Here is a 16,660-nt window from a genome sequence, read left to right as displayed (position 1 = left end):
TGGCTGTGGGTAGAATTGAACAAAGGATGGAAGACGAGGAACCTTCCTGCGGTTTCTAGAGTCACACTGCATCATGCCTGCTTGCTCTGTATATGGATATTCTAGATGGCCACCCCAGCATAGGAGGATGGAAGTAACATTTCCATGTGCTTAGAACAGGGCTGGCCTGGGTTCTCAGGCCCAGGAGCTGCCCCAAGGCAGCAGCTTGGTCTCATGGAGGCGCCAGTCTCCACATCCGTAAAGTGAGCCTACCCCAGCTCTGGGCTCCCTATTCTCACTGCCCAGGCAGGACATGGATCTCCAGAGCTCACATGTGCTCATAGGCAGGGCGGGTGCAGTGTCTCCCCAGGAACCAGCCATTGCTGGGCTTCCCTCAGGGTCCCAGCCAGTCTGGCTCTGGAGGCTCCTGATGGGGGTCTCATTGTCAGCCTCAGAGGAGGATCAGCTCCTAGAACCCCAGGCAGGGAACATGCCCATCTCTCTGTACCCCTGACCCGTAGGCTGTGGACTCCCAGGACCACTGAGCTCTTATGTCCATGAGCCGCTGGGCTGCTGCCTTCACACCACTCTCCCCAGCACCCGGCATCCAGCCCCGGGGACTGGGCTGGCCCACAGTGGAGGCCCAAGAAACACAGGTTGAACAAATGAATGGATGAATAGGCCAACAAATGACAGATGGTTAGAATGCTAGAATCACGTGGAATTAGACCACTAGGCCCCATAACTGTAACAGCAGAATGTTCCAGCGCTCCAACTTCAGTGCGCTGGTGGTGCTGTTCTGGAGATCCCTCTGGACTCCTGCTTCTCAGGAGTGGATGGAGGCCAGAGACCCAGTGAGGGGTGTGTCCCTCTCCCTCCCCCTCTGTTCCCTTCCCCAGCTGTCCTCATTAAGGCCCAGGTGTGCTGGGGTTGGGCTGGCCTCGGGGACGGGACTGACTGCCCACCTCTGGGGGCCCGTTTGTGCTGTGTTCTCCACGATGACACCCTGGGCCAGCCTCATAACACTCAGGCATGTCACCTTCATCCAGTGGGTGGGAGGAATCTAAGGTGGTTGGTGGCCTCAGTGCCAGGTCCTGAGGGACAGGAATCAGACCAGTATTTGCCCCCAAGGCAAAGGTGGGACGTGGGACGTGGGTCTGGTGGACGGCTAAGTCCTGCTGTGGGGACGGCCGTGTGGAGGTGAGGGCAGGGGGCGGCTCCCTTTGGGGGTGAAGGGGAGGGCTTCTCAGCACAGGGGCCCTGGGAGTGGGCTCGCCAGTGCAGATGGCAGGAAAGGCTCTTCCCAGCTCGCTGAACAGCATGAGCGACGCAAGAAGCATGCCAGTGTGCTTGTTATGAAAAAATTAAATGACACACCACTGACGGGGTGACATGGGGCAGCTTCAGAGGAAGGAGAGAAGCAAGGGGAAGCAGTGGCCTCCGAAGGGGCCCAGGAGACATGAGGTGGAGGAAGCCCCCCACTGGAGCTGCCCCTCTCTGTCACACACCCGGACTCCGCCGTGAGAAGTTGATCTTTCGGGCTCCTCTTCTAGGGCACAAATGCACCCGGGACGACGGGCCGCAACCGCTAGTGGTGGTTCAGTGGCCGCCACGCCCAGGCACCGCTGGAGCGTGTCACGTGTGTCCACTGGGAGGTCAGCTTCTCGGGGCGGGAGCTCTGTCTGTCCTGTTCACGGCTCTGTCCCAGTGTCCGGGACGGTGCCAGGCGCATAGCAGTGCCCAATGAACCCTCGCTGACTGGGTGAATTCTCTCACGAGCTGCTTACCGCCACCCATGGGTCAGGAACCATCCCCGTCCCCACTGCAGAGCGGGACCCCGAGGCTCAGAGAGCCAGGGGCACAGGCTGGGGTTCGAACCCAGGCAGAGGCTTCCGGGTCTGTGCTCAGCGGGGAGGCCGTGCGCTGTGAGTGGGTGTGATGGGATGTACTCGCATCCTGTGGCCTCCCTGACAAATGACCACAAGCGGTGTGGCTTTGGACAAGAGAACTCTGTCACAGTTCTGGAGGCCAGAAGTCCTACACGAGGTGTCAGGAGGGCCGTGCTTCCTCCAAGGCTGGAGGGGATGTTCCGTTCCTCTCCCCTTCCAGCTTCTGGTGGCTCCGTGGTTCCTTGGCTTGTGGCTGCGTTGTTCCGATCTCTGCCTCCGTCTTCCCCCGTATCTGTGTCTTCTCCTTCTGTCTCTCTGGGACACTTGTCCTGGGGCTTAGGGCCCATGCGGATAATCCAGGGTGATCACATCTCCAGATCCTTAACTTCGTTACGTCTGCAAAGACCCTTTTCCTATAAGGTCACATTCACAGGTTCCAGGGGTTAGGACACGGACGTACCATTTGGGGGGGTCACTATTCACCCCCTCTGTGGTGTCCCTGGCGTTTCACAGGAGCCCCTCTGGGCCCGGAGCGAGCGTTAGTGCCTGTTCCCTCCTCCGACTTGCCCTCTCCGGGTCTCTGCCCCCGCCGTGTGGCCGCCCACTCGGGACGATCCCGGGACGTGCGTTGTCCCTGCTGGGCCCCCGGCCAACCTCTCTGCGCTCTGTCCACAGGTTTGCCGGGCACCGCTCCAGACCTGGAAAAGAGAAAGCAGATTTTTGGGCAAAACTTTATACCTCCAAAGAAGCCAAAAACCTTCCTGCAGCTGGTGTGGGAAGCGCTGCAGGACGTGACGCTGATCATCCTGGAGATCGCGGCCATCATCTCCCTGGGGCTCTCCTTCTACCACCCGCCCGGCGAGAGCAACGAAGGTGAGGGGGCTGGGCCGCCGCCCCGCCCCGCACTCGGGGCTCACGGCCTCCGCCCCTCGGTGAGGAGGCCGAGGCCCACGGCAGGCCTGAGCCAACCCCGGGCTCGGAGCCCCCACCCCTGCTTCTCCCATGGGTGAGATGCAAGGGTTGGACCAACAATAGTAATACTTATAGTGAGCATTTATTGAGCACTTACAGTATGCCAAGCTCTGGGCTGAGATGTCTTCCTCCTAACAAGCCCGTGAGGTCAGGGCCACGATTATGTCCATTTTAAAGATGAGGGGCCAAGGCACAGAGAAGTGCGTTAACTTGCTGGAGGTCACCCAGCTAAGAGAGTCCTCAGGTTTTTCAGTGCAGCTTCTTAAAGACACTGCTGCCCGGGCCACCTGCTGAGAGTCGGTTCTTGGACGGAGCCCAAGTGAGATGACCCCGGACATCTGTCCAGGCCGCTCTCTGAGGGCTCCCCATTCCACGTCCGAGGATGAAGCCCCCAAGTCGCTTACCGCATGGGCAGCGTCACACTCTTTGGTTTGACAGTGCTTCAGCCTTGTTGAATGAGACCCCTCTCGAGTGCCCAGCCATCTGGGGGCTCCCGCCTCTGAGGGACCTGCTTTCAGCTCCAAGGCTGGGCTTCTCCTCAGAGCCCCCAAGTCACTGCTCCTTGAGGCGTGTTGCCGCGGAAAAAACTCATGATGGGGCCGGCCCAGTGGCGCAGCGGTTAAGTGCACGGGCTCTGCTTCGGCAGCCTGGGGCTCACAGGTTCGGATCCTGGGCGTGGACCAACGCACCGCTTGTCAAGCCATGCTGTGGTGGCGTCCCATATAAAGTGGAGGAAGATGGGCGTGGATGTTAGCCCAGGGCCAGTCTTCCTCAGCAAAAAGAGGAGGATTGGCATTGGATGTTAGCTCAGGGCTGATCTTCCTCACAAAAAAAAAAAAAATGACATCAGAGCTCTTTGCCCCTGATATTCAAGGACGAGGTTGGCAAACTACGGCCCGTGGGCCAGATCAGGCTCGTCTCCTGTCTTTGCATAGCCCATCAAGATTGGCTTTGACATTTATAAATGGTTGGAAAAAAATCAAAATAATATTATTTCGTGACATGTGACTATGAAATTCATATGTCATTGTCTAAAAGCAAAGTTTTGTTGGAACTCTCCCATTTTTCTTCCCTCTTGTCTATGGCTGCTTTCCTGCTACCGTGGCCGAGTTGAGTAACTGTGACAAAGACTGTACGGCCCACGAAGCCTAAAATATTTCCTGTCGGGCCTTTTACGGAGAACGTTTGCCGACCTCAGTCCTAGAAGATCAGGGAGGGAGGCTTTTGCCTCAAGGAAGCCTTCTCCCTGTCCCCTGTGCACCCCCCTCCCCGAGTGTGGACGGAGGATAAAATGGTTGAAGAGACAGATTCTGAAGCCAGGCCCCCCGGGTTAGAATCCTGTCCCCAGCACTTCCCAGCTGTGTGACCTTAAGCAAGTCACTTTCTTTCTCTGATCCTCAGTTTCCTCATCTGCAAAACAGGGCAAATGACCTCACCTGGAAGGGTTATTGTGAGGAGGTGATAAAGGCACGCATGGCCCGTGTCTGACAGCCTGGCACGTAGAAGGTGCCCGGTGGGTGCTGGACCTGCTACCACATGGGCGTGGCTGCCCAGGGCTTCCTTCTCTGCGTCCTGCTCTCGGAGCTCATCCTTCGTGCCTGCATGACAAGGACTCTCTGTCCCCGTCCTGGGGGTGGTTCAGTGTGATGCACAAACCTGTGGCTGATGCCGAGTATGTCTTCCCACGTGAGGAGTCCTGGTCTTGAGAGGGGAGCCCGAAATCTGTCCCCTGGTTCTGAATGGGGACGCTGCTCTGTGGTGGAGGAAGCACGATCCCACTCACCCAGGGAGGTTCGGGAGCAAACCCACTCTTCTCAAAGTCAGGACTTAGGACTCCTAGTGGAAAATCTGGACCCCACTCATCCTCTCATTCCAGAAACCGAGTACCTGCTAGGGGCCAGGGCTTCACCAACTCCATTTCTGCTTTCCTTTATGATGGCAAAGTCTTCTAAACCTCTACCCTATAGACGCGTAGACACATAGGTAGGTAGATAGATAGATAGATAGATAGATAGACACACACACACACTATGGGATATATAGGATCACAGAAGTTATACTGTTTTGTTGTTATATTGTTTTATAATCTGATTTTTCATTAGTAGGATATTGTAAACACTTGTTTTTGTTATTAATTATGATTCGATATTTCCTAATGAATGTGCTGTGTAAATAGATAATGCTACTATGTTCACTGCTTCAGGCAGGCACATAAAAAGTGAACAGCATATAAGAAATAACCATTATGGTCCTCATTTTCCCCAAACAAGGAAGTGGTCTCTGAGGTTCCTTGAACATCTGTCTCCTCCATCTCCTCCCAAGCCAGAGTTGCTGGAGAAACTGGATAATCGAGTCTACTAGGCCAACTGCCTCAATTTTATCCATAATATTACTAAGTTAATTTTTTTTTTCTATATGACCTCTTTCCAAAGAGGCTTAAAGACACAAGAAGGACATATCTCACAAGATGAGGTCAAGTAGAAAGCCAGACAGGAAAGGAATGGAAGCAAACTAACTTTACTTGCTACCATGATTGAGATTTAAATTTGGCTTTGAGCTTCCTGGCAGCCAAGGCAGAAAGGGAATTAGGATGATTTGCATAAGCTCAAGTTATCAACAAGGAGAAAAAACAGTTCTTTAGGAAGATAGCGTGTCCCCTACAGTGAGTTCTGGGGTGAAGTTTCACAGAGGACATTATAAGACAGGCATATAAGGGGCAGCATTCTTTGCAGAAGTTTTATAGAAAATATAGAAGAAGATTGTACATGGCTCCTTGAATAAGCCTTGAACAAAGCTAAGGGTGCAACACAAGAGCATAATAGTCACAATAATTTTATAGCCACCGCTAGTTGGGAACTTCTATGGTAGGGGTCCGTTTGATCCTTACAACAACCCCGTGGGTAGGTGCTGTTATTATTCAGGAAACCGAGGCCCTGAGATAGTGAATGACTTGCTAGGTCAAAGTCTAGGAAGTGGCAGAACCGTGACTCAGACTGAGACGTTCTGGCTGCTGAGCCCTTGCTCCTGTCCCTCGGCTACATTTCCTCAGAAAGGGACAGGGTTGAGTCACTGCCACCCGGGTAAGTGACCTCGTGTGACCCAGTTCAGTGCAAGATTGGAGCTAGGAGAGCAGGTGGTAGAGCACTGCAGGGGGAGCATGGATCGAGCTCTGGGGATGTGCCAGGAGGAGCCTCCCCGCAGCCAGTCAGACGGCTGCAGTCACCTCCATCCTGGAGAGGTGGAAACCGAGGCCCAGAGAGGGGAAGGACTTGCCTGGGGTCACACAGCTTGTAGGCGGTAGGGCTGGATTTTAAACCCAAGTCTTCTGTCTCTTTCCACTGCCCCTCCCTGCCTCCAGCTGAGACACTAGCTCAGGCCACACTCTGGGTCAATGAGGGCAGCTGCACACCCGCCGGCCCCAGATTCAAGTTCCTGCACTTTGTGATTGTACTTACTCCCCCCTGACACCCAGGCCCCGGCCTGAGCTCTGAGCTCTGGGCCTGCCGTGTTGCCAGGACCACCCCTGCCAAGTCAGACTCAGGCCTCATCAGTTACGTATAAAATGATGCTGATGGTGGACTAACAGGCTGTCGAGTCCTTGCAGCACCCACAGCCCTTCCCTGTTTCTTGGCTCAGAAACCTCCAGACACTTGTTGGAAGCCACGCGGCATGTTCGTGGCAGGGCTGCGCCTGGCTTACCCAGTGCTCCCAGCTCCCTGCCCGCGACAGCTCCCCTAGTGCAGGAGTGCCAGCAGAGTGACAGGTGCAGAGTAGACGCTTAGAAAACATCTGTGGCTTGACTGCTTTTGAGGGCCCTTATTCGACGTCAGGCCCTAGTAACCACCTAGGAAGCAGCTTCCCCATTTTACTGATGAACCAGTAGAAGGAGGCCCAGAGAGGCCAAGTGGGGTCCCCAAGGTCACACAGACAGAGAGAGGCCACACCCTAGGAAGCCCCAGGTCCAGAGAGGGCGGCTGCAGATTCCCCAGCCCCTGCAGTCACACTCTCCAGATCCTGTCCCTGCTCCTGTCCTAGGGTGCCCCAGGGGAGAACGCAACGGGGGCCTTCCCACCCCCCTTCCTCCCCTCCTCGTCTCTTCCTCCTGATTGCACGGGCAGCAGGAGTTGTTCCCAGGCATGGGCGGCCCCCAGTGGCTGAAGGCCTAACCCAATATCCACAGCCTGCTCTCTGGCCATCCCAAGGTGCCGTGTACCTGTCAGACAGCTCTCAAAAGAGATGAAAGCCAATGGCTTTTGCTGGCAGAGGCTCCTTGGTGTCGCATCTGCAGGGCAGCAGGCAGGCTGGGATCAAGGGAACAGGGTGCGAATCCTACTCGGCCACCATGCCCTGGGCTCCCAGAAGCCAATCAAAGGGGAATAGCTCAGGAAGAGGGGGAGAGGACCGTTGTTTATCGTGTACCCACTATATGCCAGGCCCTCAGGAGGCCCTGGGCTCACAAAGTCCCTGGGGTCATCCAGCTTTACAGCTGTCCAGAATGAGGCCTTGAGAGGCCAAGTCACTTATCCAACGTCACACAGCAGAACCTGAATTTGAAGCCAGGTCTTTCCAACTCCAGAGCCTGAAAGCTTTCCATCGTCCTGGGCTGTCTCTAAGCGTCCTAAACGCTCCATCACTAATGGGGGACCCGTTGACGAAGCACGCAACAAGGGAAGAACAGCCCCCCCATTTACAGAGTGTGCCACAGGGGCAGGGAGTCAGCAGAGTCCACACTGAAGGGCTCGGTATCCCGCATGACTCCCCCGAAGTCCGAGAGTGCCCGTCCCTGTATACTGGGTTCCCATTTAGCCAAGTTCCCCTGCGTTCCCAGCCCTGGGCGTTTCTCCTGGCATCGTTCATGCGGTAGAGGGGCCCTCGTCCCCTCCTCCCGTCTCCACACAGTGCTGAAGCCCAGCTGGATCCCCTGTGCCGTGGGCCTGGGACCCGAATGCAATCGTGTGCCGTATACGGACAATAGGAAGCCTCGGCTCTAACCAAGCGCTTGCTGTGTGCTCGCTGCCATGGGGGCTTTATGTGAAGGCTCTCCCTGGGTCCCCTCAGCCACCCAGGAGGGAGTCCTGTCATCACCCCCGTTTTGCAGACGAGAACACTGAGGCACGGTGGTCGAGTGGCTGGCTCCTGGCACACAGCAGTTAAGGAGCACAGCTGGATCTGAACTCAGGGCTGGCCCGTGTCAGTTATCATTAGCACGATTCTGATTATCGTCGCTGCCAGAGGCCGGGCCAGTTGAACAGTTTGAAATTATCGGAAAAGTCTGAAATTCCCAAAGGAAAAGAAGTGGCTTTGAGAACCCCACACGATGATGTGGTTGTTCACTAGCCTGCAGGGAGCGGCTGGTTCAGCGGAAGACGTGGAATTTTCCCGTGACACGTGCCACTAGGCCGCAGTGATCCTGTACCATCCTGGGCTTGTGCCCCCCAGCTGAGCTTTGACCCTCCCGGGAGCCAGGAGCCAGAAACGTTCCCTGGTACACTTGGCCTTCTTGTCACGTTGCTTCTGACCCCTGCTTCCCCGAGGCTCCTGCTGGGGTCTCTTGAAACTGCTGTTCTCTCTGCCTTGGGACTGAATTGGACTTCCAGGCAGTCAGCCATGGGTCTTTGACAATGTTTTCTACTTTCCCACATGAAGCTAGTACATAGCAGAGGGGGCCTCTGGGCTCGGGGACAGTAGGCAGGCCACATTCAGTGTCAGATTCCAGGCCCGGATTCAAACTCCAGATCTGCTGTGTGACCCTAGGTGAGTCACCATCCCTCTCTGAACTGCTTCCCTTCTCTCAGCCAGCTTGAGAATTAAAGTGAATGCTTGGCACATAGCAGGCCTTGTACATGGCCCATGCCCCTGCCCAGCCCCTCTGGGAGGGAACCACTCTGAGTTTTCCAGGCATGGATGGTCAGATGCTGCCCACAGTCACTTTCCATGGAGAGGGCCGTTCCCCACCCCGCAGTGGAAGAAAGGGCCTGGGCTAGTGCCGGCTGCAGCGCTCACAGTGGCTGTGTCACCTCGCCTCTCTGGGCCTCAGTTTCCTCACCTGTTCTGGGGATAACACCTCTCACTATGGATCCTGTGCGGGTGCAGGAGACGGGAAGAGCGGAGGGGCTTGGAAAGGCCCTCGGGCTCAGCTCCGCTGGGCAAGACCTGCCCTTGAGTCTGAGGCCTTGGCATCAGACGTGTCTGGTGGTTTTTCTTTTTCTTTGTCGCACGCTGGGCTTGGCAGGCCTCAAGCAACTTGGAGGCCCAGACCGGGAGGTTCAATGGTGCAAGGGTGTGGGGTGCGGGGTCACTGCAGGTCAGGCTGGCAGCCTGGAGCGTTGTGTCCTCGCTGTGTAGGGGCTCAAATCCAACAAAGGCTGAGGAAGGAGCTGCTGTGTGCTGAGCGCTGGCCGGAGTGTCCACCTTCCTCTCTCGGAGCCCGGAGGGTGGTCCCCGTGCCCCCATCCTGCAGACGAGTTCGCTGCAGCTCAGGGGGTGCGAGGACTCACCCAGGATCGTGCAGGGGCGGCAGCAGGATCACGACTAGCTGGTTGGAGGGCAAGTCCAGGGCTGTGGGTCCTGCCCCCCAGCCTGGAGCCCTGCCTCCCGGTTGCTGGAAGAATGGAAGGAACAGACATCAGCAAGACTGTGCTCTGACCCTAAAGCGCGTGCAACACTGACTGCCTTCATTCTGTTCCATCCTCACTTTCCCTCTTTTCCTGTCAATCAGGCCTCTCCTCTGTGCCAGGTCTGTGCTGGGGACGCCACGGACCTCACCCCATTAAATTTCAACCCTCACCAAGGGGCCCCTGAGATAAAGAATATTCTTCCCGTTTTACAGAAGAGAAAACTGAGGTTCAGAGAGGTGAAGTCATTTACCCGAGATCTCCCAGCTAGAACAGAGGCAGGAAACTGAAGTGGCTGAGGTGGCAGGCTCTATAGCCCAACCCCCTCGCGCCCCACTTGCCCTGCCCACGTGGCATGGCCTCTGTAAGGAGCCTCAGCCTCCGCACATGTGCAATGGTGGAGGGGCACTCGGAGATGATCTGTGTGACGTGCGGGCCCTGGCACCCGCACACACTGGATAGATGGGTCGTGACGCCTGATCGTCAGTGTTTTTATTCACTGGAGCTGGGATTTAATCCAGGCCCAGAGCCCCTCCTGCCTGGCTAACCCCACCCCGCCTGCCTGCGTCCTTCCGCTCTCTGCAGGGTGCGCGACCGCCCAGGGAGGGGCGGAGGATGAAGGCGAGGCGGAGGCCGGCTGGATCGAGGGAGCCGCCATCCTCCTCTCCGTCATCTGCGTGGTCCTGGTCACGGCCTTCAATGACTGGAGCAAAGAGAAGCAGTTCCGGGGCCTGCAGAGCCGCATCGAGCAGGAGCAGAAGTTCACTGTGGTCCGGGCCGGCCAGGTGGTCCAGATCCCTGTGGCCGAGATTGTGGTTGGAGACATCGCCCAGGTCAAATATGGTAAGTGTTCCAGCCACAGAGCCAGGAGTCTGGGCAGAGGTGGGACAGGCCAGGCAGACCCAGAGAGGCTAGCCCAGGGAAGGGGGGTGGTCCCTGAAGGCTGGTCCCAAGCCAGGATGTCTTCTGAGATCCTTTGGGAGGTGGAAGGCTACTTCCTGGAGGAGGTAGGACTCTAGAATCCATTTAAATCAGAAGTGGCAGATCCATGGCACATGTGCCACGCTCTCAAAACCTCCACCCATAGCAGACATTACTAATCAGTCACAGCTCAGAGCCTGGATATAGCCTCAGAAGCCTTCTCAACACGGTACGCCAAGGACCACTAACACTCACAATGGGTTTATGAGATGAAATTCGTTTCCCGTCTCTGATTTGGCTGTTGGTGGATGGTTGCTGGGCTGAAGAAGGTGTCACAGGGAGTGATGCGGAGGAGCAAACATGCCAGACCTGTGGTACTGCCGTGGAGAGAGTGGTCAGGCTGGTGCCAAAGGGGGTTTAGACGAGGTATGTCCTGGGTAAGCAGAGGCAGAAGATGGGGGGAGACTGGAGAGTCCCCCCTCACTCAGCCCCGGGGGGCGTGGTTTCCTCTGATAATGTGCCTGTCGTGGGGTCTCCCCAGCCTACCCAAGACAGACTAGTCCCTTCCCAAAGAATTTCCCCCAACTGTAGGTGAGACCAGAGAAGAATGAGTCATGGGGAAAACCGGACGCCAGATCCACACCTGGCTGAGAGAAGCACTTTATAAACTAAAGGGCGTGCCCCCTCCAGCTGGGATTGTTGTTGGCCTGCCCTCAGCGTCCAGGCCCTGTGCCACTGACCTGGGCCGCAGTGGGCAGCGGCCTATCGGCCTGTAATGGGCACCATCCTGGTTCCTGTACCCAGAGCCCTAGGCAGACGGTGACCGTCCCCTTGTAATCCTCCACGTGTGGGGATGTCCCAGCCTCTCCGGCCCCGAGACCATGCTGACTCCTCTGCTCCCTCCACCAGGCGACCTCCTTCCTGCCGACGGCCTCCTCCTCCAGGGCAACGACCTCAAGATCGACGAGAGCTCCCTGACGGGCGAGTCCGACCAGGTGCGCAAGTCCCCGGACAAGGACCCCGCGCTGCTCTCAGGTGAGGCGCAGCCCGCTGCGGGCTCCCTCCCCTCGCTGGCCCTGCCCATGCGGTGTCAGGGGCGCCTGCATCCCCTTCATCCCCTTCGTGAGCGGGAGGGTCCGGAGCCTGTGGTCCTGGCTCTAGATCTCCGCCCAGCTCAGCCCCAGACGAGCGCCCCTCCCTCTCCCCCACAAACATCCAGGGAGCCTACTGTGCGCTCAGCTGGGCTCCAGGCCCGGGGAGAGCACAGGGAACAGAGCTGGCTGTTCCCGCCCTGTGGAACTGGCCTTCTGGTGACTTGCTTTTCTGGAAGGTCAAACACTGAAGCCCATCGTCATCAGGGATGAGTGAATCAGCCAGGTGACCACCATTTTGGACACCTGCTATGTGCCAGGCACTGGGCTGGGTGCTGGGGATACAGCAAGGAGTGAGGCGGATGAGGCCCCTGCCCTGAGGAGCTTGCAGTGTAGTGAAGAGAGACATCAATGAGAAAATTCCAGAGAGTGGTAGGTGTATCAAAATAAAGCTGGGCAATGGAAGGCAGGTGGCTGGGAGGTGGCACATGTGAGCTGAGGTGTGCATGATGAGGAGGAGCCCATCTTGTGACTTTCCAGGGGAAGCATACATCAGGCAGTGGAAATAACAAGTGCAAAGGCCCTGAGGCAGGACGGTGCTAGAGGATGGTGAGCAAGATGGAGAGGTTGGAGGGCCCAGGTCTCAGGCCTCGTGGGCCATGGTCAGGAGTTTGGAAATTTTCTAAGTGTCATGAGCATTTTCTGGAATGGTTGTAAGCAGTGAGCTGATCACATTTACATTTAAAAAACCTTACTCTGGCTGCTGCAGGGAGCAAGAGAGGAGGTGGGGAGACCCTGCACAGGTGAGGCACCTGCCAGATGAGACACCCCTTCTCCGACAGGGACACCCAGAAGTCCTCATTGTCCGGCAGTACTCGGCAAACATTCTCCAAGCAGCTGCTCTGGTCCTGGCTCTGGGCTGAGCACTGGGACACCCCCATGATGATTCAGACCCTTCCCCTGGCCAGATAGTCTGGGAGGAACAGACCTGCAAAGAGCTAATTCCACAGTAGAGGAGTGAGGAGGGTGTGAGAAAGCCAGGAAGGAAACAGAACTACCCAGATGAGGTGGAATTGAGCTGGGTTTTAAAGGGTGAATCGGAGCTCACCAAGCAGAGTTGTGGAGAAAGGGCCCTCCTAGCAGAGATAAACGCGTGCAGAGGCACGGAGATCTGAAGGAGTGTGGGATGTCCTGGAAATACAAGGAAGATCAACAGGTCTGCAGGGTGGGATGGTAGAAAGGAGTGAGAATTGGGACTGGGGCATTTATTTATGCAGAACTTATTAACCAACATTTATTAAGCACCTACTGTGTGCCAGTGGTTAATAGGACAAACAAGGTCCCTGGTCTCCTGGAGCTTAGAATCTAGTAAAAGAGATGGACAGTAAATGAAAAAGCAAGCAAATGTGTAAGGTCATTTCGGGTAGTGATAAATCAGATGAAGACGTTATACCATTGTAGTGAGATAGAGACTCTGAGGAAGGGGACAGGAATCTTAGCTGGTCAGAGAAAGCCTGTCTGAGAAGGTTGCATTTGAGCTGAAACCAGAACAATGAGAAGAAAGAGCATTCCAGGCAGAGGGACAGCAATTGCAAAGGTTCTGGGGTCCGACCAAGAGATCATGGAAAGCCTCAAATGCCCTCTTGGAATTTAAGGCCACAAGAGAGCTCAGTAAAAGGTCATGCCCTGTGGCCCTGGTTCCAGCCTCTGGGCTGAAGTGGTTGCAGAGAGGTGATCATCCTTAGGAGAAGTAGCCTGCTGGATCATCCAGATCAGTGGAAGTTGAGGGGAGGCTCTGGGCCTGAGTGGATGGTAACGAAGCTTCCAGACAGTTTGGAAAAGGGAGAGGAGGGGTAGTTACCTGGCAGGAGGCTGGGAAGAGAAAATGTTCAGAATCACTGACCCGAAGCATCACAAACCAGCCAAGGAGGTGGGCACAGGTGTTAGAGGGAACCTGGAAAAGGGTCAGGGCAGAGATGGATGGGAGGTCAGCTGGCCAGCCCAAATTGAATCAACTGCTTTGGTCCCGACCTGTACATCTGGCTGGAAACCTAGGTAGGTCGTATAGACCCTGGGCCGCTGGATGTCAGAAGGCAGCAGCCGACCCGTGCTGCCCTGTGGGCAGGATGGAGAAGGGTGTGCGGAGGCCAGGAGGGCTCAGTCGGTTTGTGCTGAGTCTTAGGTTGCAGGTAATCTGGTGGACGGTTTCTAGAGGCCTCCCCTGGAGTTCTGTCCTGTCGCAATATGGATGGTGTGCCCGTCAAGTTTGCAGAGACCACGAGCCCAGGGAGGGTGGCGAAAAGAAAGCAAAGTTAGGACCCACAGAGATGGCCAGAGTACAGAGAGAACTAGACTGCAGAAAATGAAACTTGACTGTGAGCTGCAGTGCTGACATCCAGAAACACAGGTGCTTGGGGCTAGGGAGGGGCGAGGGGCTTGGCCCAGGGAAGACAGTGAGACGAGGGTGTGACTGGCCCAAGAGAGAGCAGTGGAACTGGAAAGAGAGGAGCTCTGTGACAGGCAGAACTGTTCTAGCACAGAAGAGGCTGCCTGGAAGGCAGTGCGTGCCCCGTCACTGGCTGTGGGGTTGGAGAGTGGGCATAAGCACTGAGTGGACGCTGCGTTCAGTGCCCTCCCAGCGATGAGAGTCACCGAGTCACCGCCCCTGTCCTCGCCCTGGGCCTCTGCTCTAGACCCACCTGCTTGCCTCCCTCGCCCCGCCTCCCCTGAGGCTCTCCCCTCTGCCCAGATGCCCTCTCCCTTCCTCATTTAACTCTTGCCTGTCTGCTCTGGCCTCACCTCCTCTGCGGAGCCTTCTCTGACCACCCCTGCCCTGGGGCAGTCGCCCCCGTGCCTCCTGGGACTCCCACGTGAGCCTGTGACACCCACACTGTGCTTGGCCCCTTCGTGCACAGCCTCGTCACGTTGATTGAGTTCTGCACTGCACAAACATCTCAATAAAATGAAGAATAGAACCCCTCCGCCGTCCCACCACCCAGACTGATCTAACGGCTCTCACGTGTGTGGGCCCCTGCCGTCCTTGGCCGTGGGCAGGTGGACACCTCTGTGGTGGGCTTCTGCAACCATCCTCTCACCCAGATGGGTCCACGCAGGCAGGAGCCCGAGCCTGAGGCTACAGGAGGTCGTGCCCAGCTCCATCCGGGCCCTGCGCACCTTGGGGCTCGGGCACTGTCTGCCAGAGGGAAGAGAGAGGCCGCGCTGTGCTTAGAGCTGAGCTGGGCTGGACTGGGCTCTGGATTGAACTCGCTGTGTGCTCTTGGGCACGTCGCTTCTCTTCTCTGAGCCTTGGTTTACCCGTGAGGACAACAGGGACGTCCCGGTGTGTGACGTGGGTGACTCCCCTTCCTAGCGCAGTGCCGGCAGAGGGATGCGCGAGGTGGCCTGGTTCCCTTCCCCGTTCCTCAGACAGAGCCTGGACTTGAGGATGGAGTAAGCCTGGGTTCAAATTCTGACGCTGCCCCCTCATTGGCTGGGAGACCCTGGCCGAGCTTCTGACCCTTTCTGAGCCTCTGTTTCCTCACCTGTAAAATGGGGGAGTAAGCCCAGCTCATGAGGTTGTGTCGAAGTGTCCACATCTCCCTCTCTTCCTTCTCGAGGGTCCCCACGTTCCCCCCTCTCTGGGCTGCCCGCTTCTCTCCACCGTCCAGCCCCTCCCCTCCTCCAGCTGGCACGAGCCTGCCTCCTCCAGGGGGTTTTCCTCGACTGGTCTCTTCCCCAGCGCTCTGAACTCTGGATAATCGCCATTTGGACACTCATGTTGTGGACACTTTCTCTGTGCTGGGAGGCCTTGCTGGGCCTTCTGGTCAGATGACCCTCGGGGAACACAGAGGGATGAAGCTGAGGACACCTTTGGGGTCCTCGTGGTGGTTTAGAAGCCCCCCCAGTGGCATCTGGCCACTGGTTCAGCCTGGAGGAGGGCAGGGAACACTCTGATTCTGGGCCTCCACGTCCGTGTCTGTGCCGTGGGGGAGCAAACTGGGGGGCCTTCCCTGCCGCCCACCCCACAGGGCTGGTGTGGGGACCACATGCGCAGACAGATGTGACTGTCATTGGTGGGTGCTCTGGGTGTGAGGTGCTGGGCGGTGTGGAGCGAGCGCAGTGTTAGGAGACAGAACACCCAGGCTCCAGCCCTCCATCAGCTCCGGCTGTGACCTCTGCCCCTCAGGACCGCTGTCTCCCATCTGACCAATGCCGGCAGACCAGCCTTCAGAAAGACTCGGATGTCCCCAGTGCTCGGGGCACGAAGGAAATCCGAAAGGCCTGGAGCTCGTCCCCCAGGACAGACGGGGGACACAGGCCTGTGTATGAGGTGTCTTCAGACCGGGCAGATAGAAATGTTCCAGAATCAAAGCCCACACTTCCATGGGGAAGCCCCGTGGGGCTGCGATGCTCACTTTGCAAGGGGAGCCGGAAATCCCGGTGTTCATGTACATTCTCGCGACGTGTAATGTTGGCAAGAAATTCCAATTGTTTAAAAACCCATGAGGGTCAGCCCTGGAGGGCAAACTCTGACCTGGGCCTGTTTTCTTTTAGCTTTGGATTTTAAGATAATTTCAAACTTCCAGAAAGTTTGCACGAATAGTACAAAGAACGCCTGACAGCCCTTCCCTGGGATCCGCTGCTGTTACCACGGTGCCGCTGGCGCTCCCGAGAACCTCGCTCACCCTCGTCATGCATACGCGACGGCCCTCTGCCCCTCCTACTGCAGGTCTGTCTGCTGAGAAGAGGGCAGTCCCGTGCGCGACCACAGCACAGCTGTCAAGTCAGGAAGCTCCGCCTTTATGCTGTACTGGCACCTGACATACCGCCCATGCTCACGTTCCGCCGACTGTCCCCACAGCGTCCTCCAGGCCAGGACCCCGTGCAGGACCCTGCGTGCCATTTGGATGTCCTGCCTCTCAACCTCCTTAACACGGAGCGGGTCCTGGCCTTCTCTCAACTTGCGTGGAAGTCCAGTGGTTTTGAACCCTCTCGGGTCTTGAACCTCCGTGCGAGTCCCGTGGAAGCAAGGGTCCCTCTCAGGAGAAACAGATGCCCCGACTTGTGACTTTGCAGCCTTTCAGGAGATTCACAGATCCCTAGAGAGCCCGGTCTTGTCCCGATTTGCAGCTGTGGAAACTGAGGCCCAGAGCAGGAGTGTAGGGCCCCGCAGAGGGCAGGGCCAGAGCGAGAC

The 16,660-nt window shown here is 56.9% G+C and overlaps 1 protein-coding gene across 3 annotated transcripts in view; it reads left to right on the top strand.

Moving 5' to 3' along the window:
• The window catches only part of ATP2B2 (ATPase plasma membrane Ca2+ transporting 2), a 305,152-nt gene that overhangs the window by 218,290 nt on the left and 70,202 nt on the right, over positions 1-16,660 (top strand). For all 3 annotated transcript variants that reach the window (XM_087431489.1, XM_087431490.1, XM_004443588.3), the window contains exons 3-5: positions 2,544-2,741; positions 10,040-10,297; positions 11,285-11,410. In XM_087431489.1, the coding sequence (XP_087287615.1) occupies positions 2,544-2,741; positions 10,040-10,297; positions 11,285-11,410 (582 nt within the window). The remainder of the gene's footprint in view (positions 1-2,543; positions 2,742-10,039; positions 10,298-11,284; positions 11,411-16,660) is intronic.

This window comes from Ceratotherium simum, chromosome 5, assembly GCF_057802395.1.
Source record: "Ceratotherium simum simum isolate JZ-2026a chromosome 5, ASM5780239v1, whole genome shotgun sequence".
Classification (NCBI taxonomy): Eukaryota; Metazoa; Chordata; class Mammalia; order Perissodactyla; family Rhinocerotidae; genus Ceratotherium; species Ceratotherium simum.
The sequence above is the reverse complement of the archived record's forward strand: the minus strand, read 5'-3'. Positions and strand labels throughout refer to the sequence as shown.